Consider the following 18,727-nt stretch of genomic DNA (forward strand, 5'->3'; position numbering starts at 1 on the left):
CCTACTAGTACTAATATAGAATGAAAGAGACAGAAAGAGAGGGCACACTTGAAACAGGGACAAACTTGTCTTTCTGTTGTTATTTCATTCATCATAGAATATACATTCTACAAATGGGAAATTTCTGTACATTGTATAGATGTTTTTTTCCAATAATAATGATCTTAAATTCATGCAATTGCCAATCACTCAATCATGCTCCTTGTTGGGGTGAGGGTGAGGGTGAGGGTGAGGCTAGTGAGTCTTCACTGTAGACTTTAGTCGGTTCTTTTCTGACCAGATAAAGGATTCTTCTCTCATTCTCTTTTCATTACTTTATTATTATTACCTTTCAGTATTTTTTTAGATTTTTTCTTTTTTTATTTCAACTTTAAAGTCTTTTTCTTGGAAAGAGGGATGAGAGAGTTGAAAGAGAACAAGTTTAGGTAAACTCGTATACGAGTGTGATCATCGGTTTGCTCCAAACCTCTCCAAAGTTAATAGAATTTTTATGAGTTTTATGGGTTTATGTTTGTTTATTAAATTTAATAAATAATTTTAAATAATATTTTTATATTTATTTATTAAATAAATTGAACCCAAATAAAAAAAGTATTTAATTTTTTATATTTGTAGATAAATTCGTTTAAAAATTATTTATTTAAATTTATTTATTTATTTATTATTTTTAATTTTATAATTATATATTTATTTAAATTTATTTGATTATAATTTATTTATTCGTAAACATATTTATTTAACTTAAATAAATTGAATACAAATTAAATATAAACATTTAACTATTTAAATGAATCAAATAAACAATTTTTTTTATTATAAACAACTCTAAAAATAAAATAAATAAATCACTAATATACATTCATTCAATAATATTTAATTCTTTTACAACTCTTAAAAATTAACAAATAAATCATTGAACATGAAGCTTCTATTATGTGCTAACCAATGATATATATATATATATATGCATAAATTAAAAATGATTACTAATAACATCTCAAAAATCAATTAGAGAGTGTTTAGTTTGGGAGAATTCACATATTTTCTCATAAAATGTTACTATTAGGTATTTGATTATAACGTTTAATTCAAGATAATTTGATTGTGGAGAAAACTGACATATTCTCAATAGTATCAAAAATCCCGAATCAAAAAGTCACCTCTCCCTGTAGTATTATAAAATTCCAAATGAGAAAGTAGCATTTTTTTTTTAATTTGACATAACTAAAAAATTATGAAATAACCGTTACTATTTTGAAAAACATGTTTGCAATTGAATGGAAATTAATTGTAAGTTTATGTTGGTAAAAAATTTAGTTTATATATGACATTTAGCATGAAAAACGCCTTCAATAATTCTTTATAAAAAATTGAATGAAGTTATTTAAGACATTTTTAGCCAAAAACACCTTGAATAAATTTCAAAAAATTTATAAAAAGATTATTTAAGATGTTTTTGATCATAAACACCTTTAATAACCTCCATTAAATTTTTTTAAGAGATTATTTAAGATATTTTAGGCAAAACAAATGCCTTTAATAATCCACTGTCAATTTTTTTAAGATTATTTGATGTGTTTTTGTCCAGAAATACCTTGAATAATTTCTTACAAAAAAATTATTAGAGGTTATTTAAGACGTTTCTAGCCAAAAATACTTTCAATAATCCACTTCAATTTTTATGAGATGATTATTGAAGGCGTTTTTTACCAGAATCATTTTAAATAACCCCATTAAATTTTTGGTAAGAGAATATTTAAGGCGTTTTCTGATAAAAATACCTTAAATAATCCTATCTAATATTATTCAAGACGTTTTTTACCAAAAAAATACATTGAATAATCCACTAATAAAAATTAAAGAAGATTATTCAAGATATTTTTGGTTAAAAATACCTTCAATAATCTCATTCAATTTTTTGTGAGAGATTATTTAAGAGGTTTTCTAGGCAAAAATACCTTAAATTGAATGAGATTATTGAAAGCATTTTTTAGCAAAAATGCTTTAAATAATCACGTCATAGAATTTGAAAAATATTATTGAAGGTGTTTTTAACCAAAAACGCCTTAAATAATCCATTTATAAAATTTTTTTAAGATTATTTAAAGTGTTTTTTGTTAGAAACGCCTTAACTAACTCTATTCAAGGCGTTTTTCAAAATAAAATAGGAGAAAATTATTTAATATATTTTTTGAGCAAAAAAATCTTGAATAATCCAAAAAAATTATTGAAAGTTTTTCTAGCCAAAAATAGCTTAAATAATCCTCTTTAATTAAAAATTAGAGGGGATTATTAAAATTTTTTTACTTAAAATGCTTTTAATAATCAACTTAAATTTTTAATTAAATGAGATTATTTAAAGCATTTATAGTCAAAAATATTTTGAACAATCTCAAAAAAAATGAAGGGATTATTGAAAGTATTTTTGGATAAAAATATCTTCAATAATCCCTTCATTTTATTTGAAGTAAATTATTTAAGAAATTTTTTTATCATAAACGTATTAAATAATCTCATTCAATTTTTTATAAGTATTATTCCAAACGTTTTCTGACCTTTTAATTTAAAATTAAATTATTTAAATTATCATAATATATATCAATAAAATTATAATAATTATTCATAATTTAAATATATATATATATTATTTTTAATCAAATAAGTGAATCTGAACACCGAATATCTTAAAAATAAAAAAAAATTTCGAATATCATATTTTTTAAAAAATCATATATATTCTTTAATTTATGATTTCACTGACCAAACATCCCGTTACTAACAAATGGCAATGAAAAAAACTTGAAATCGGAACTTAAGTTTAACTCATATGAGTAATCCATTTTTTCTTAGATGGATTTCAGCAAAACTAAAATTCGATATGTTTTCGTGAGTTTTGACTTTTTCGTACGGGCAAAAACTAAAAATCCCAAAGCTAAAACGAGAAAAATAAAGAGAATAAGGCAAGGTTAGCCTTTTATGCTTCATGAAACTTCGAGGCCGATCGAAATTACAAATGTAGCATATCACAGCAAAAAACTGGATTTGAAGAACCTTACGTCGGAGAAGGGCAAAAGGAAAGGTGATAGACAGCCGTGTGCCGCCTAAGCCAAATGGCTGCGGCGGCGAATAGAACTCCATGTCCGCCGGATAGATAGGGGACACGTGGCCTTAAGACACGACACATTCGCTAAAATGAGTCCAGGAGCAGGCGAAACGTGTCATGACGTAAGCCGTTGCTAAGAGAGCGAAGAATAACATTTTTTGGGTTGGTAAGTCAGGGGAGAAGGTGGGTCCCATCGGAAAGCACGTTCTGAAATGGCGAAAAAAAAAATCTGTCAGCCATAGCCGTTGGATGAATATGATATTGATGAAAATAAAATCGCCTTCTAATCAACGGACGTTACGTGATGGGTATTCCACCAGGTCGACGACGCGTCACACGTCAGAGATTCCGCTGCGTTTAATCTTTCTTTTCACATTCGACTGTTCGTTTTAACATTTGAAACGTGTAAAGCACGAGCTTTTTTTTTTTGCAAGCGATTCGAAGATATGTCATAGGGTTTTTTTTTTTTTTTTTAAATTCATCTTCAATTAAATTCAGAGGATATAAAAACGTTTGGGCATCAACAACTTCTCACTGTGAGTTGATTTTCCAATTTTTTTGTTCTTTAGGTTGTTCAGATGTACCAAACTGATCTTATATAATATAAAAGTGCTGAAAGTATTAATGCATGGATGGGAGAAAGAAGCAAAGTGTAAAATGCGTGAGATATGATGTCAAAGGGGAATGTCGAGTTTTGCTGATTGCTAACAGAAGATATAAGAAAAAGAAGAGAAATTGCACTGTGATTACAATGAATATGAGAATGGATACGCTATTGAACATTTTGCGTAGCTTTTTAATTCTCCATGATTTCGGATTCCCATACTAGGATAGAACTGATGGAAAGCTAATTGTATACACATGATTGATTGTCCCTGGTTCAAATTTTTTTTTTAAACTCCTTGAAGCCCTTTTCTTTGAGGGGTTAACGTTTGCTCAATGGAGAAATCCAGATTTTCATCCTATCTCTATGTAGTTTTTCTTCTTTTTTCTTTTTCTAAAAGAAATGAGGTTTGGGTTTGACCATTGGAGAACAAAGTATTGGATAGTGGCTCAAAAACCATGCCCATTTGTGCACTTTCTACTTAAGTCCTTTGTACTGGGCTTGCTTTGAATGTTGAAACTTTCAAACCAGCAATGGGCCATACTTGTTTTGAGGGACAACATTGTTGTACTTTGGTATCCAATAAGGCTTCAACTTCATGGGCTTTTTCTTACTTAGTGGGCAGTAGGGGTACTCTGAAAGAACGGTCAATGAAAGAGTGAAAAATTAATCTCATCGACGAATGAAATTTGAACAAAGCTCCTCATGTTCAGGTGCTAGATGCTTTATATTGTTACATCTTTTGAATCATACAAAGAAGTACATGATCTGATATTGAATGTTATGCAGTTGAACAATTTGGACCAGAGCTAATATGTTCAAATCCTTGCTTGCAATTAGAGCTCCAGCTTCTTGATTTCTTCTCAACCGAGCGGACTTAGCAATGTTACTGCTAGGAATAAAGCAACATCCAATTAAAACCCTCCAGTTGGAAGAGATCTAGCAGTTCAAATCACTTTCAGAATTGAAATGTGTTTCAAATAATGATGGTGGTGATGGACATTGGACGGTGAGGACAGTTCAAGTCATGACTCAATACTAAGTTCGTACAGAGAGCAGCAAGGACAGTAAGTCCCCAGAAATCCAGAACACACTCTTCCAACCCTATGAGTTTTGATTAAACCTCAGGACCATCCTATTGATTCAGAAACAAAACCACCAAAAAAAAGTTATTTACTCTAGGGTAGGGTGGTCCAAAAATGAAGGGTATCTAATAAATTTTGCAGTCGCTGGCCAAAGCATTCACACGCAGACTGACGAAAGAGTGAGTGGAAGAGAGTTGTGTGCCCTCAGATTAGGATCAGATGTAACCCACTAACCCCATAGAGAAAATGGTCCCACTCACGCTGTTGTTAGTAAATGTGATATTGCCGTCAGATTTTGATCAGATGCACCCCCCACAAAAGGGTGTTCCTGTTCATTGTTTTTAAGTTTTGAACTGGAAATTTTTCTGTACTTTTCTTTGGGTGTTATAATGTCTAGGCCAGCATGTAAATATCTGTCACCTGAGATTTTTCAAGAGAAAATTCAAATCCCAAGGGAAAGGGCTTGAGTTGTTCTCGTCGTAACAGAAATCACAGTGGTCCTAAAAAGTCCACTTAACTAGTAAATATTAGATCTACGTAAAATATTAATATTTTATATAAAATTATTTGTTATAATTTGTATTCGTTTAATTTTAACAGATAATGGAGTCGTTTCTTGCTCAAATACCTGATAAATTCAGGGGGAGAAACACAATTAGTCATCAAAGTGAACCTCGTTCAGATCATACTCTTTCTAAAGGATAATGTAAGCTGGCTGCAATTTAGAACAAAGGAAGTGAAAGGGGAGAAAAGGTGCAAAAGTCATACTTAAAAGACAAAGAGGGCAGTGGGCAGCCAGCCATAGTAATTAACACCATGCACAGAAATGCAGCGCCACCTGCACCTTGTCTGGTGGAAACTATCTACACAATCACGGTTCACTTCACAGCCGTTTCTTTTTTGCTACACTCGGTTTCCAAGATGAATATGCAGCCGTAGTACTGTAGCACGGATGATGAGGCCCATCAGAACAAATATCTATATATCCCATTAATGCCTTGCTTCTTTTTTTTTCAGCTTTTTTTTTTTAAATTAAAAAAAAACAAGAAAAGTTTACATTATAATCTATTAACAAATTAAAATATAATTAAATAAATTTAATATAAATATAATCAAAATTCCCTTATAATAAAACTTGAATTTAAAATTTTAAAATTTCAAAATTGTTTTATTCACTAAACCAAAAATACATGAAAGCATAATTAAATGGCTGTGTTAGTTGATTTTTTATATGTGGATAAATTTATGGAACAGCAAGACTTCTTTCAATTAAAAAAGGATTAAAATTCGATAATTGTAACAAGGCCATGAATTCCACAACCTTTTGATTTTTGTATGACTTGGCTCATTCTAGGACTATACATCTATTTGTGAAGAACAAAATTTTCATTTTTTTTCACCTACGAAAATCTTCTTTATTTACGACACAGGACAGAAAGTCATCTCTTATATCATAAATCCCAAATATCTATTAATTCCTATTATTATAATTGTAATTAAGAGATGCTTTTGAGCCCAAACAAAAACAATCAACAAATATCCCTGGAAAAAGAAATATATATATTGGGAATGGATTAATCCCAATTATAGAGAAATTATTTAAGCCAACTCCCTTCCTAATAATATAAATATACCTTGATTAATTCATTTAAATTTTTTTGAGAATTATATTTAGAGGAACTTTCCACTTTCCAGCCCCAAAGGTCTTTCATTACAAACTCCCTTTCTCATTCCTCAAAAAAAAAATCGAATTATATATATATATATATTTATATACCCTATGTAGTATGGATGGTAGACCTGTTCGTATCCTGATTTGATTTGAGCTTTTTGAAATTCGAACTTGTTTCGGCTTGATCTAAGATAGTAAATAAAAATGTTTATTTAATTTTAAAATATATTAATTTTTTAATGAGTGGAGTCCATTAATGATAGTTTCTTTAGTAATTTTTACGCTTCAAGGTTCAAACCTTTTTTGTTTTCATTCTTTTAGTGAAACTGATTTTCATTTTATGAAATTGCACATAATGAATAATCCAACAAAGCTTGAAAAATACTTCATAAAAGAAAAAAAAAAGCTTGAAAATACTAATTCTTTCGCAGTTTAAGTAATTCATCATATCAACTTTCGACCAGAACAAATATATATCAATGGTCACCACTTCATTCATATCATTAGTAGACTTCAAACTAACAAAATAATTGAAAATATATATTTCAGAAAAAAAAAAAAACAGAGAAGAAAAGAAAATAAAGCACAACTCTCAACATTCTCAAATAATTAATCATTTTCTCTATCATGTCGACTGCCAAATTATGGAGTAATTTAAGGTACTACATGTGGCCTATACGCATCCTTGCATGAACTCTTTATATATATAAAGAAAAAGAGAGGGACAGGTTCATCGTCTCCTCACCAACCAGCTAGCTCTATTCCTTTTATACAACTGCGGTTCCGTTTTGGACCAAAACGTAAGGATTAGGGTTTTGATTTAATAATTAATCTAATATTTCGTAAAGTGTGAATTTGAGGTAGATTCTGGACATGCCTAGTTGTTTTTAAGTGGATCAAGAACAAAACAAAGAAACCACGGTGCCAAACCAGGAACTATCTGGACATTAGCAAGGCTACAAGTACCTTGGGTAAGCGTGGGGGCTTTTCTAGACAATGATTTATTGCTTAAGAAAAATCAGCTCCCCATTTACTATTTTATGTCCATAATTAATATTATAATTATTTCTCCTTTAAGTAATGTTATGTATTTTTCAGAATTAGAATTAGGGTTATTAAAAAAAAAGAATTAGAGTTACAAAAATGTTAATTGGTGAAGTAGTGCCTAGGACTCATTAAGATGATACTTAAAATACTGAATATTATAATTAACGCATTGTCTCTTCTTTAATTTAGTGAAAATATTGTATTAAATGTATATTTTTAAAAAATAATATTTTAATTAGAATTTTGCTAACCAGTGCTTTAAAGATTTTTTAAAAAATTAATTATATTACTATATACTACTAAATACTAATAACCATTCAAACTAGATAAACATTAAGTATCTTGATTGCCACTAGAATTTTCAAGATCAAAATGTATAAAATAACCCAATACCTATAACTTTTTTTAAAAAAAAATTTTCAGACTATAACTTATTTGTATAAAAAATAAATATATAATACATATACATATTCATATTTATTCAAGTCATGTATATATGCAAATGTGGTGGTGGAGATGATGCACCAACGTTTGCCCAGTTTTCTGGTTAACCCAAGTTGTAGCATCACATGCGACAAGCCATCACGTGCACGAAAGCAATGATCCGAAGTTCCCAACCCAAAGACTTTGGCTACAAATATTGTGAAACAGAAGGTGTTCTTTTTACCGGTGCGAGTGTGATACTAAAGGTTCGAAACAAAAGGTTTTGACAAGAAAGGGCAGATTGGGAAGAACCTGTGTCACGACTAAGACTTAAATTTCGAATTTGTGCGATTACAAGATTTGAGCATTCACTCATTCGATATTTCAGATCAATTTGATCGTCATGATTTAGATTTTTATAAGATATTATCCGCTTTGATCTCTTAATTTTATGATTTTATCCTACAAAAAAGACTTAACGAGGAAGTGAACTCTTTTATATTCTAATGACCTTTTTTTTATGTTTGATATGAGATTCAAGATTCTTTCTTAGATCTGTAACATTCTTTCCCACTCAACTTAGTGACGTCATCGTCATGGAGGCTGGTCACTCTGCCTACCTCTCTCGAGACACTTGACGTGGATCGAATGGTTTAAGGCTGGTTTCGATATCACTTGTCACGGATCGAGAATTAAGCTCCAAACCTGTGTAGCTCCAAGACTCGAATATTCACTTATCCGACGTCTTAGATCAATATGATTATCACGGTTCACACCTTTATGAAATATTGTCTGCTCTGACTCTCTGATCTTATAATTTTATCCTACAAAAAATATCTCACAAGAAATAGGTGGTATGAACACTTTTATGCTTCAATGACTTTCTTTTTATGTTCGATATGAGATTTAGAACTATTTCTTATATATATGTAATACTTGAATTTTTATATAATTAAATTTAATTTAAATACGTGATAAAAAAATTTATAATTAATTAAACGTAATTATGATGCAATAAAATTTTTTCTCACCAAACAATTATAACGACCCCTAGTGTTTTTTTGTCTTGGAATTAGGGTGTCTTTGATTGCCAAACTTTATTATTATTTTTTTTTTTCACTTTGCTTTTATTGAGTCTTTTAGGGGAGAGATAGATGTAGAATTAACTGAACCATTGCCTTTTTGTCTTAGTAATGGGGTATCTTTCATTACCAACTTCCTTAATTTCTTACTTTGTTTGTCCACATAATAATTACCAATAATGAAAGTGGCAAACCCTTCAACATGTATCTCTTACGCTTTAGGACAAATAACCAAACCACTTCCAAATTTAAATGCTGATATGATTCAACACTAATCAAACCAACTTAAGTGAAATGTTTGGTCTCTTTGAAACATGGGTAACTTTTGCTTTTCTAACTCTTTTTCGGGTTTTTTTTTTTTGGGCTTTGATTGACATAAAAATCCCTGCTAAAGTTGACCTATATATTGTGCTAAATTCTTCAATAATCTGATTGAGTGAATTACCTTCTAACCTAATATTATTATTGAAGGGAATAGTCCAATTATGCTGTGCCAACAGCACACAATAATCAGAAGTCATACTGTCAATTATCAATTGAATCATATTATTTTACTTGGAAAATATATATTTTTTGTGGATCGCAATTCAATTATTAGGAATAGAGCTCATAATTTTGAGATGGGTTCCAATTTGAAGTTGCACATTATGGAATGATTGAAGGGTTTAACTTGCACATTGATGGGTAAAGGCATAAGAACCCAATCAGACAACTTTGGTTTGTCAGTGAATCATATGTTGAGTGGGAAATACAAGAAAATGTGTTGGGTTATACTGTTTGTCTAGACAAAGATGCCCAAGTCTATCACCTGCTGATTTGCTTGAAGGGGGTGATTTTTGACCTAGGAAAAGTGGGGTGACAAAGGGTGAGATTGTCATCTAATTTGAAGACCGTTAAAATTGAGAGAAACTGAAAACAAACAAAAATGGAATGGATGAAACTTTAGCGGTCGGCCAACCAGGCAGAGGCTCCTATCTGACTATTGACCGCCCCCACAACCGGATTAGCCCTTTTTCAGCTTTATTTTAATGCCCTTTTTGAAAGTTGAACTACTTTCATCGTTATCAAAATTGACTTAATTAATTAAAATTTATTATTTTTGATAAAAGAATTTTAGAGTTGAATTTAATTGATGATTGTTTATTAAGATCATATCAAAAATATGATTTATAATAATTTATTTTAAACTTTTAAATACGAAAAATCTTACATTTACCTAAAAAAAATTAAATAATTTATCTATTTCGATTTTTTTTAATTTTCATAATTATCTTTGTTTTATTTTTAAATAAATGTCAAATTTATTATCACATTGTGATTTCATATTAATGACTTTACTTTTTTAAAATACAATTTTACCATCTACTATATTTTTTAAAAGCAATTTTAATCACTTAGAAATGAAAATAAAATATTTCATTTAAACTAAAGATATTTTATTGAGAATTTTAATTATTTTTTTAATTTTTATTTTATGAAAATAAATAAAAATATTTTATTTCAAATTTCATGCTAGGATAATATCAATAATAGATTAGATTGAATATTATAATCGATTTTTTATTAGTATCATCCTTATTTAATTTTTTGTTTGAATTATTTTATTAATATTGACATTATGATATGTTAATCAACAAGTAACTAACACCGTCAAGGAGAATTAGATTAAGGTAATAGTATATGATTAAATCCTTCAATGAACTCAATCTCTGTTGATTAATTTTTTTAAATGTAGTTATGTCAATCAAATCTTACTTAATTAACATTAAATGAGCAACATAATATGAACATTAAGACTTAATGACCAGGTCATACGAAAGTCTCAATCAGAACGGCGGTCAAATATTTGACCTTTTGACGCGTACTAGACAGTTGAAACGTTGATTTTTCTTTTTGGAAGAAAATGAAATGTCGAAATGCTGAATGGTCGGTCTATTCCACTCGCAAATGTAGAAAAGGTTAGACTTCCCTTTGTATCTAAATTGATGATCTCATTTTCTTTTGACCATTTTAAATGCTTTTCCATGTTCTTGATTAATTTTATACACAATTAAGGGAAAATCATTTGAAAAAATTATTTGCTGTGTGAAAATTTTAATTTAAGATTTTTTTTAAAAAAATTTACTTTCATTAATTTGAAATTTGATTAAATTAATTAAAAGATTCGATTTTAATTTTTTTAGCATGACCTATTGATTTTATAATTATGCATTTTTTTATCCAAAAAATTTAGAGTAGATACATTGATCAATCATTTAAGTCATGATAAGATGTGTTGTATCTAATAACTTAAAATAGATGACTGTAAATCATATATTTGAGATGATTTTAACAATATGACTCAAACTTAATATTTTTTTATCGAAAAAAATAAATCTAATCAATTAAACTAACGATTTATTTATATGATTATGCATTTTTTTATCATGAAAATGAGTGCATGCTCTTGGTTTAGCAAGGATTATAATATAAATTTATCATTTAAAATTAATTTAATTGGAAAAAAAAAACAAATTTGTGGACAAACGTTTTGTTCATAAAGTTAGAATTAAAGCATCATGCATGAGAAAGAAAGTTCCATTAATTAAAGAATCTTTAAATTTTGTTTTATTTATAGCATTTTCCTTTTACGGTGGAGAATAGATATAGGAATTTATTTTTAAAAAATATATATATTAATCATTAAATTAAGTATTAAAATTTATTTTATAATAATTTAATAATTATAAATTACAAGCTATAATTAAAATAAATATATAAAAATATTTAGTGTCTGAATAACATCATAATATCAATAATTAACATGATACTATCATGATAACACTAAATTAAAAATTAAAAAACTAAGTGATAGAAAAATATAATTTAATAATTATTTTAAAAAATACAATTATAATTAAATGAGAAATATATAATTTATTCATAAACCAATAATAATTCACGAAGACAAAGTCACAAACACACCCCTACTCTGGAAATCTCGTTTCTCGGTCCACCCGTCCACGAATTTCAAGGAAATTATTCTCTGTCTTGTTTTACTCCAACCACCATTTTTCGTACTATAATTTTTTTACTCTTTTATTCTATTATTTTTCAATAGTAGATTTGGTTTTATTTTCTTTTTATATTTTGTATGTCCAGTTTTCTGTCAAGTGTTCTCTTTGCTTCCCCAAGACGAGAGTTTTAGAAGCTCCCAAAAACGTTTTTACTGGATGCTTCCATCTATGTCCCCTTCAGTTTCAAAGAAATCTCATAGAAAACGAGCCCAATCCCCATGTAAGCCAATTTTATATTCATCCGTAAACCGAGATCTTCCTTTTGCTTAATTGATCAGTTTCTAATGATATTTTCTTAATCTTGTTTTCTCCCCCTTTTCTTCAAATCCGAGTATAAGATCTTTTAATTTCTGCCAATGGCTTTTGATCTCTGTATGGTGAAAACTGTCTTGGCCTCTTAATTTGCTGCAAAATTTTGGGTTCTTTTTTGTTGCTAAAAAAGTTATCATTTCTATATTAAAGGTTGGATTTTTTTTTTTCTGATTCAATGGAAAGGACCAGGTTCAATGGGCTTGGATTGCGATCCTTATTGGATTTCTTAGGTTTTATTTTTTTGGTATTGTTATCAATTGTTTTGTTTTATTTAGTTATTCTTTGTTTCTGTTAAACTGATCTTGTGTTTTGTGTTGTTTTTTTCATTTTCTTTTCAGCCTTTATTTTCTGGGGATTTAGAATCTGCCACATTGCGTAGGGCTTAAAAAGTTGGGGTTTTTTTTCGGTCTGAGGAGGGTTTAATGGGCTGAACTCAAAGAATAATGGGTAGCTTAAGAGAAGACGAAGAATGTTCATTTTCTGATGCTCTTGAGCAGATTGCAACAATGCCAGGTTCAAGTTCTAATTACATAGAGATACCTCATTCAAAATCTGGCTTTGATAATTGTTCTGAAAGTAGTTTCCAATATGATGTATGGATTCGAAGCCCACGAAGTGTCAAGGAACGCCGTAGTAAATTCTTGGATTGGATGGGAGTGAGCTTAGATCGAGTTTCACATGAGAATTCAGTAGATGAACGTAGTTTGGAAGGAGAATTTGACAGGGTTAAGGAAACCAGTGATGCTGTTTTGAGAACATCCGGCTTTGAAGAGCCGTTTTATTCTAGTCGTTCTTCCATTTCCTGTTGGTCTAATGATAATTTTGATTTGTCCAAGGAGTCAAGTTCGCAAGATAATTTTTTCTGCAGAGAAGGAAATGAAGTTGAGGGAGCAGTTTGTGATGTTGATGAAGGGGGGCAGGATGGGAAGGCAAGTGAAGGTTGTGAAATGAGTGCGGAGCAGTTGGTAACAGTTAAGAAGTCTGAGAACCCTTGTGTATCGTCGCCCTCATTTCAACAACTTGAGGAAAGGGAAGTTGAGAAGCAGAATAAATCTGAGGGAAAAGCAAAGAGGGTTAAGAACCGTTGGTTGAGTAAATTGCGTTCAATAGCATGCGTTATGGATAAACAGGTTGAAGATGATAGACTGAGAGCCAATATAGATGATTCAATTTTGGGGACTAAGGTTCACAGAGTTAAAGTCCACCAAAGCCGGAAAAGAACGAAGGAACTTTCTGCACTCTATAAGGGACAAGTTATCCAGGCCCATGAAGGTTCAATTTTGGCAATGAAGTTCAGTCCTGATGGGCAGTACCTAGCAAGTGCTGGTGAAGATGGTGTTGTGAGGGTGTGGCAAGTGGTGGAAGATCAGAGGTGCAATGACCTTGACATTCCAGAAATAGATCCTTCCTGTTTATACTTCACAGTGAATCATCTTTCTGAATTGAAACCCCTTATTGTAGATAAGGAAAAAGCAGGCAATTTAAGAAGCCTGAGAAAAACTTCTGATTCAGCATGTGTTATCTTCCCTCCCAAAGTTTTCCGGCTATTGGAGAAACCATTACATGAGTTCCATGGGCACAGTGGTGAGATCTTGGATCTCTCATGGTCAGAGAAAAATGTGAGTCAACAGATTTATGGACATGTTTTTCATAATCACCACAAATAAGAGAAAAAGGAAAAAGAAAAATTTTCATCAAAGATTCTTATTTAATGTGTCTGATTTCTGTGTTCACGTTGCAGTTTCTGCTGTCTTCCTCAGTTGATAAAACTGTTCGTATGTGGCGAGTTGGATGTGACCATTGCCTCAGAGTGTTTTCTCATAGCAATTTTGGTGCGGTTCTAGCTGATTCTCTGTCTATCTGTTTGCGTGCATTTTTAACATGTAATTATCTAATTGAAGTATGGTTAAATTCTGTTGTATTTTGGTGGCATTATTTTTTCCTAACTCCTGATAAAGGATTACGTCTCATAATATGATGCAGTAACCTGTGTTCAGTTTAACCCTGTGGATGACAATTACTTCATTAGCGGTTCAATAGATGGAAAGGTGCGCATTTGGGCAATTTCTGGCTGCCAAGTTGTTGACTGGATTGACGTAAGAGATATAGTTACTGCAGTGTGTTATCGCCCAGACGGACAGGTTTGGTGATCTTCTTGCTCCTTCTTCTAGTGGATTACAATTACATGGTTTAGTTGTTTGAACTCTTGATGTAAAAAATCCTCTTTTTTTTTTTTTCTTTTCTATTTATGCAGGGAGGAATTGTTGGCTCAATGACAGGCAGTTGTCTCTTTTACAATATGTCAGGTATGCTCCCTCTGACAGGGATTCATATTTATTCATGTGATTGGTTGATTTGTATTCATCAGTTTTATGAATGATATACAAAAGTGATAGGCATACTGAAGGTTACTTTTATTAAGAGGAGTACTTTTGGTCTGTCTATTAAAACTTTTCATAGAAAAGATTTTTAAACATACAGAAGACAAATAAAATTATCGAGTGGGCAAGCTTGTAAAATTCTCAGATTGAAAAAGCTCGCATGTTAACTGGACTGAGAGAAAATGTTCTTTACTGCTAGTGATGCAAGTGGTGATCCATTAGCAAAATTATCTAGCATCTGAAGGAGCTGATGTGAATAATATATCTGTCAAACAGAATCCTTGTACTTAGCTTAGTGCTTACCCGGCTTTAGGAATAAAATGTTTCTGTTGAAGTGATCTAGAAGCAGTTTTGTACTATGCATTGGAAAGAAAATGAATAACATATCTAATAATAGTAACAGTTGGGACTTTCATTGAAAATATATGGTTGGCATAAGTTTTAGGAATAGTTTCTTTCATGAAGCAGCAATTACAGTTGCATGGATTCTTAAACAAACCAAATTTTATGTTGTTTTATTCAGACAATCATTTGCTACTGGATGCTCATATATGCTTAAATGGCAAAAAGAAGTCACCATGCAGAAGGATAACTGGCTTGCAGGTAGTTATTCTCATCCCTGGTTTTGGTCAGATAGGCTTGTCTTAATAGCTGAGATGTGTGGTTGTCGCTCATTTTATATCATTCATTCCAGTTTTTGCCACAAGATTCAAGTAAAGTAATGGTTACTTGCGCTGATTCACAAGTCAGAATTCTTCAAGGACCGAATGTGATCTGCAAATACAGGGGTATATTCCTGTTCTCTAAACTTTTAATCATATAATAATGGTTTGCTCCAACTGCATTATCTGGGCGATTGGGCATTTCTGTTTGTTACATTTATTAAACTCTGAATCTGAAATACAATATTTGTGTCCTTGCTCTTTGTCTTCTCCTAATTTAAGCTGTCTATTTCTCACTCCTCAGGATTAGGTAACAATGGAAACCAGACATTCACATCATTAACGGCTGATGGGAAGCATATTGTTTCAGCTTGTGAGGACTCTAATGTATATATATGGAATTATGTTGATCAGGATGAGTCTACTCTCTCTAAGGCTAAAGAGATAAGATCTTGTGAGCGCTTCTCTGCTAATGCATCGATCGCAATCCCTTGGTGTGGCCTGAAATATGGGAACACAGAAAATGGAAGGCAGTTTGAAGTATTGAATGAGAATTTACTCGATAACCTGCAATTTTCCTCGCCTTATTTCTCTCTTAGCCATGAATACTTTTTGGAGTCTTTTCCCAAGGGATCTGCAACTTGGCCAGAGGAAGCACTTCCTCCATCCAGTCCATTGTCTGGGTCATCTTCAATGCATAAATCCCAGTACAAGTTTCTGAAAACTTCATGCCAGAGTACATTTAATTCTCACGCATGGGGTCTTGTTATAGTGACTGGAGGGTTGGATGGAAGAATTAGATCATTCCTCAATTATGGTTTACCAGTAACTGTGTGAAATACTAGTGGCCTAGTAAAGGCATCAGAGAATTAGAAATGGGACAATTTATATATTTGGTTCCTACAGTGGTTGACTTTCCGCAGCAGATACTATGTTGAAATCGAACAGGCTGACAAGTGATCTTGAGATTGACAGCATCAACTGCCATGGCATGTTCAGGGCTGAGTGCTTGATAGGCACGCACAGCTCGGATAGATGGTTGAGAATCTGACGTTTTCTATGGGCCCATCTAAGATTTCAAATGTGATCTGCAACCCAATTTGGTCACTACAAGTGGCTGCTGTTTTATGGTTGCAATGAAATCCTTCTTGGAATGCGCGAGTGGCCAAGGTTAGCTTATCTGAACACCCTGGTTAATTTTATGATTGGGTGATTAGTTATTCGAGAAATTTGTCTGCCCGCCCAGAAAAAATGATACAAGTCATGTGTTATGAGACAGCAATGGAGATATTATTATATGTATAATGGAGGTGCCTGTGGCCTGTGGGGCCTTGTAAACCAGCCTCTTCCTTTTGTTCTCTTAAATAGGAGTAGGAATCCAGAGCTGGTGGTTGCAGTTCATTCGGGGAAAAAATGGTGGGGAGCTTCACCATTATCGTATGTTGGCTACTTTGAATGATTGAATCGTTTGTCTGCCATTTTGGATCTGCCTCATGGTAGGGCCATTCAAACCTGGTCCTGGAGTTGGCATTTACCAGGTCTTAATGGCTTCCCTGCTGACTCTAGTTCTTGAAGGCAGACCATTTTTGTTTGTTTACAGAGCACAATCCCAGGCCTTACCTTTCATGGCGTGTTTGTTACCAATGGTTACGGTTGACAATCGGCTAACACTATTCTTACTTCGGTGCCAATAATCATTTCTCAGTTTTGCGAACACAATTCACATATGTACTGCTTTGATATTTATACTAACACCCAATAGAGTTGCTTCCACTTTTATTTTTTGAAGGCTATACTCTGTAACAGAAATGACTTGGGTTTAGCTCACATGTAATTTTAATCGAATCTTGTAAATAAATTCAATCTTATTGGTTTGGTTCTCCACCCAAGTAAATAAGTACATATGCTGTAGCATTTGTTGGACAAAGAAGCAAGAAGAAATTTTTTGTAGTTAGCATATCCATGATGTTATGTTTTCCTTCTTATAATTTTCAGGTTGTGACTTATAATGAGCATGGAATAAAATTTTAAAAAATGTTAATTACTATATAATATTAAAAAATTTAATAAAAAATATCATTTAATGTGAAATTTAATAATAAATAAAATTTTTTAATCTATCAATTTACAATTTTTTTATTTTAATTTTTATTTAATCATCTTAAATAAAAAATTTTATGAATTTTACTTAAATAACTTAAATTTTCTTTTCATAACTTATTTTTAGCTTAAAAAATTAACAATCATCCAAACTTTTTTTTTTAATTTTTAATTTATCCTTAAACCTTTCTATTATATTATATACCTGATTGAAAAGAAAGCGCTTAAGCTATTTCAATTGCGAAAGCAAGTGTGCCATTGTGAGGTAAGTAAAAGAGGTTTGTTATTGTGGAGATGTAATTGTCGGTGGTGAAAGTAAAAGGTGTTTAAAAAGATGACAAGGCAAAGCCTGTTGCAAAGTACTATTTGTTGGTAATAACATTGACAAAACAAGAATCCGAGGCCAAACAAAAATTACAAAAGTAGGTTAAAACATCATCTAATGTTGATGGCACGTTTAAGAAATAAATTTAACCAAAAAAAAAAAAAATTCAAAGTTAAAGCATCTACTTTTTCTCATGATAAAACATCACCATGAGAAACATCAAACAAGCCATAATGGCAGACCAGATCGAAAGTTAACCAAATGTTGATGGCACATTTAAGAATTAAAAAAAAAAAAAGAAGGAGAAAGTTAAACAAATAGGATAATTAACAACTTAAGACAAAAATGAAATGAGATTAAAGCGTACATAGGTACCACAATTAGGAGACCGTTAGGACCGACAAACATGATTGGTTATTAAGGGACAATAATGTTAAGTGTGTTAGGCTTAGGTGTTTAACCAAATTACTTCCTTTTTGGCTTTGGCTTATGATAGCAATCTACGAAAAAGGCATGTTACTTGGAATTCTTGGACTATATATGATTATTAGAGGACAATGTTTTGATAGGGCAGCAGTATTACAAGACAAATGAGTCACGTAATAACGTTAATTAATACATTGAAATTAAGATATTAAAAGATGAATCAATGACATTAGTTGAACTGATAAGTATCAAATACTTTATTTTTAGAATTTATGTTTGATTTTTATTATTAGCAATTTCTTCTCATAGGCCGACAGCTTTTAGGCTTGGAAATATTTTTGAAGCATAGCTACTAATTCTTTGAAAGTTTGTGTGATGTTATGTTTTGGATAAGTTCTTACAGGGTTTGTAGTTATTGGATTAAGGTTTTGAATTATTCTATTGTATAT

The 18,727-nt window shown here is 31.1% G+C and overlaps 1 protein-coding gene and 1 long non-coding RNA gene across 5 annotated transcripts; both read left to right on the plus strand.

The window, feature by feature from the left end:
• The first annotated feature begins 2,799 nt into the window (after window positions 1–2,799).
• Window positions 2,800–5,322, plus strand: LOC149516748 (uncharacterized). Its single transcript, XR_016345380.1, has 2 exons — window positions 2,800–4,420; window positions 4,497–5,322. It is a non-coding gene; the product is annotated as an uncharacterized LOC149516748 (long non-coding RNA).
• A 6,641-nt stretch (window positions 5,323–11,963) lies between these two features.
• LOC111309040 (uncharacterized) lies at window positions 11,964–17,311 on the plus strand. Of its 4 annotated transcripts, none has more exons than XM_022907850.2 (8): window positions 11,964–12,614; window positions 12,723–14,003; window positions 14,126–14,267; window positions 14,368–14,525; window positions 14,639–14,690; window positions 15,289–15,368; window positions 15,460–15,553; window positions 15,732–17,311. In XM_022907850.2, exons 2-8 carry the CDS (start codon window positions 12,828–12,830, stop codon window positions 16,262–16,264), a joined length of 2,235 nt encoding a protein of 744 aa, XP_022763585.1. In that variant the 5' UTR covers window positions 11,964–12,614; window positions 12,723–12,827; the 3' UTR covers window positions 16,265–17,311. The 4 variants fall into 4 exon arrangements, with proteins under 4 accessions (XP_022763585.1, XP_022763575.1, XP_089621806.1 ...); XM_022907840.2 differs by having other exon boundaries at window positions 12,048–12,292; XM_089765680.1 differs by having other exon boundaries at window positions 12,053–12,628; window positions 14,126–14,216.
• The last annotated feature ends 1,416 nt before the right edge of the window (window positions 17,312–18,727 follow it).

The sequence above is a fragment of the Durio zibethinus genome, chromosome 9 (genome assembly GCF_047325235.1).
Source record: "Durio zibethinus cultivar Kanyao isolate XHJ-2024 chromosome 9, ASM4732523v1, whole genome shotgun sequence".
Classification (NCBI taxonomy): Eukaryota; Viridiplantae; Streptophyta; class Magnoliopsida; order Malvales; family Malvaceae; genus Durio; species Durio zibethinus.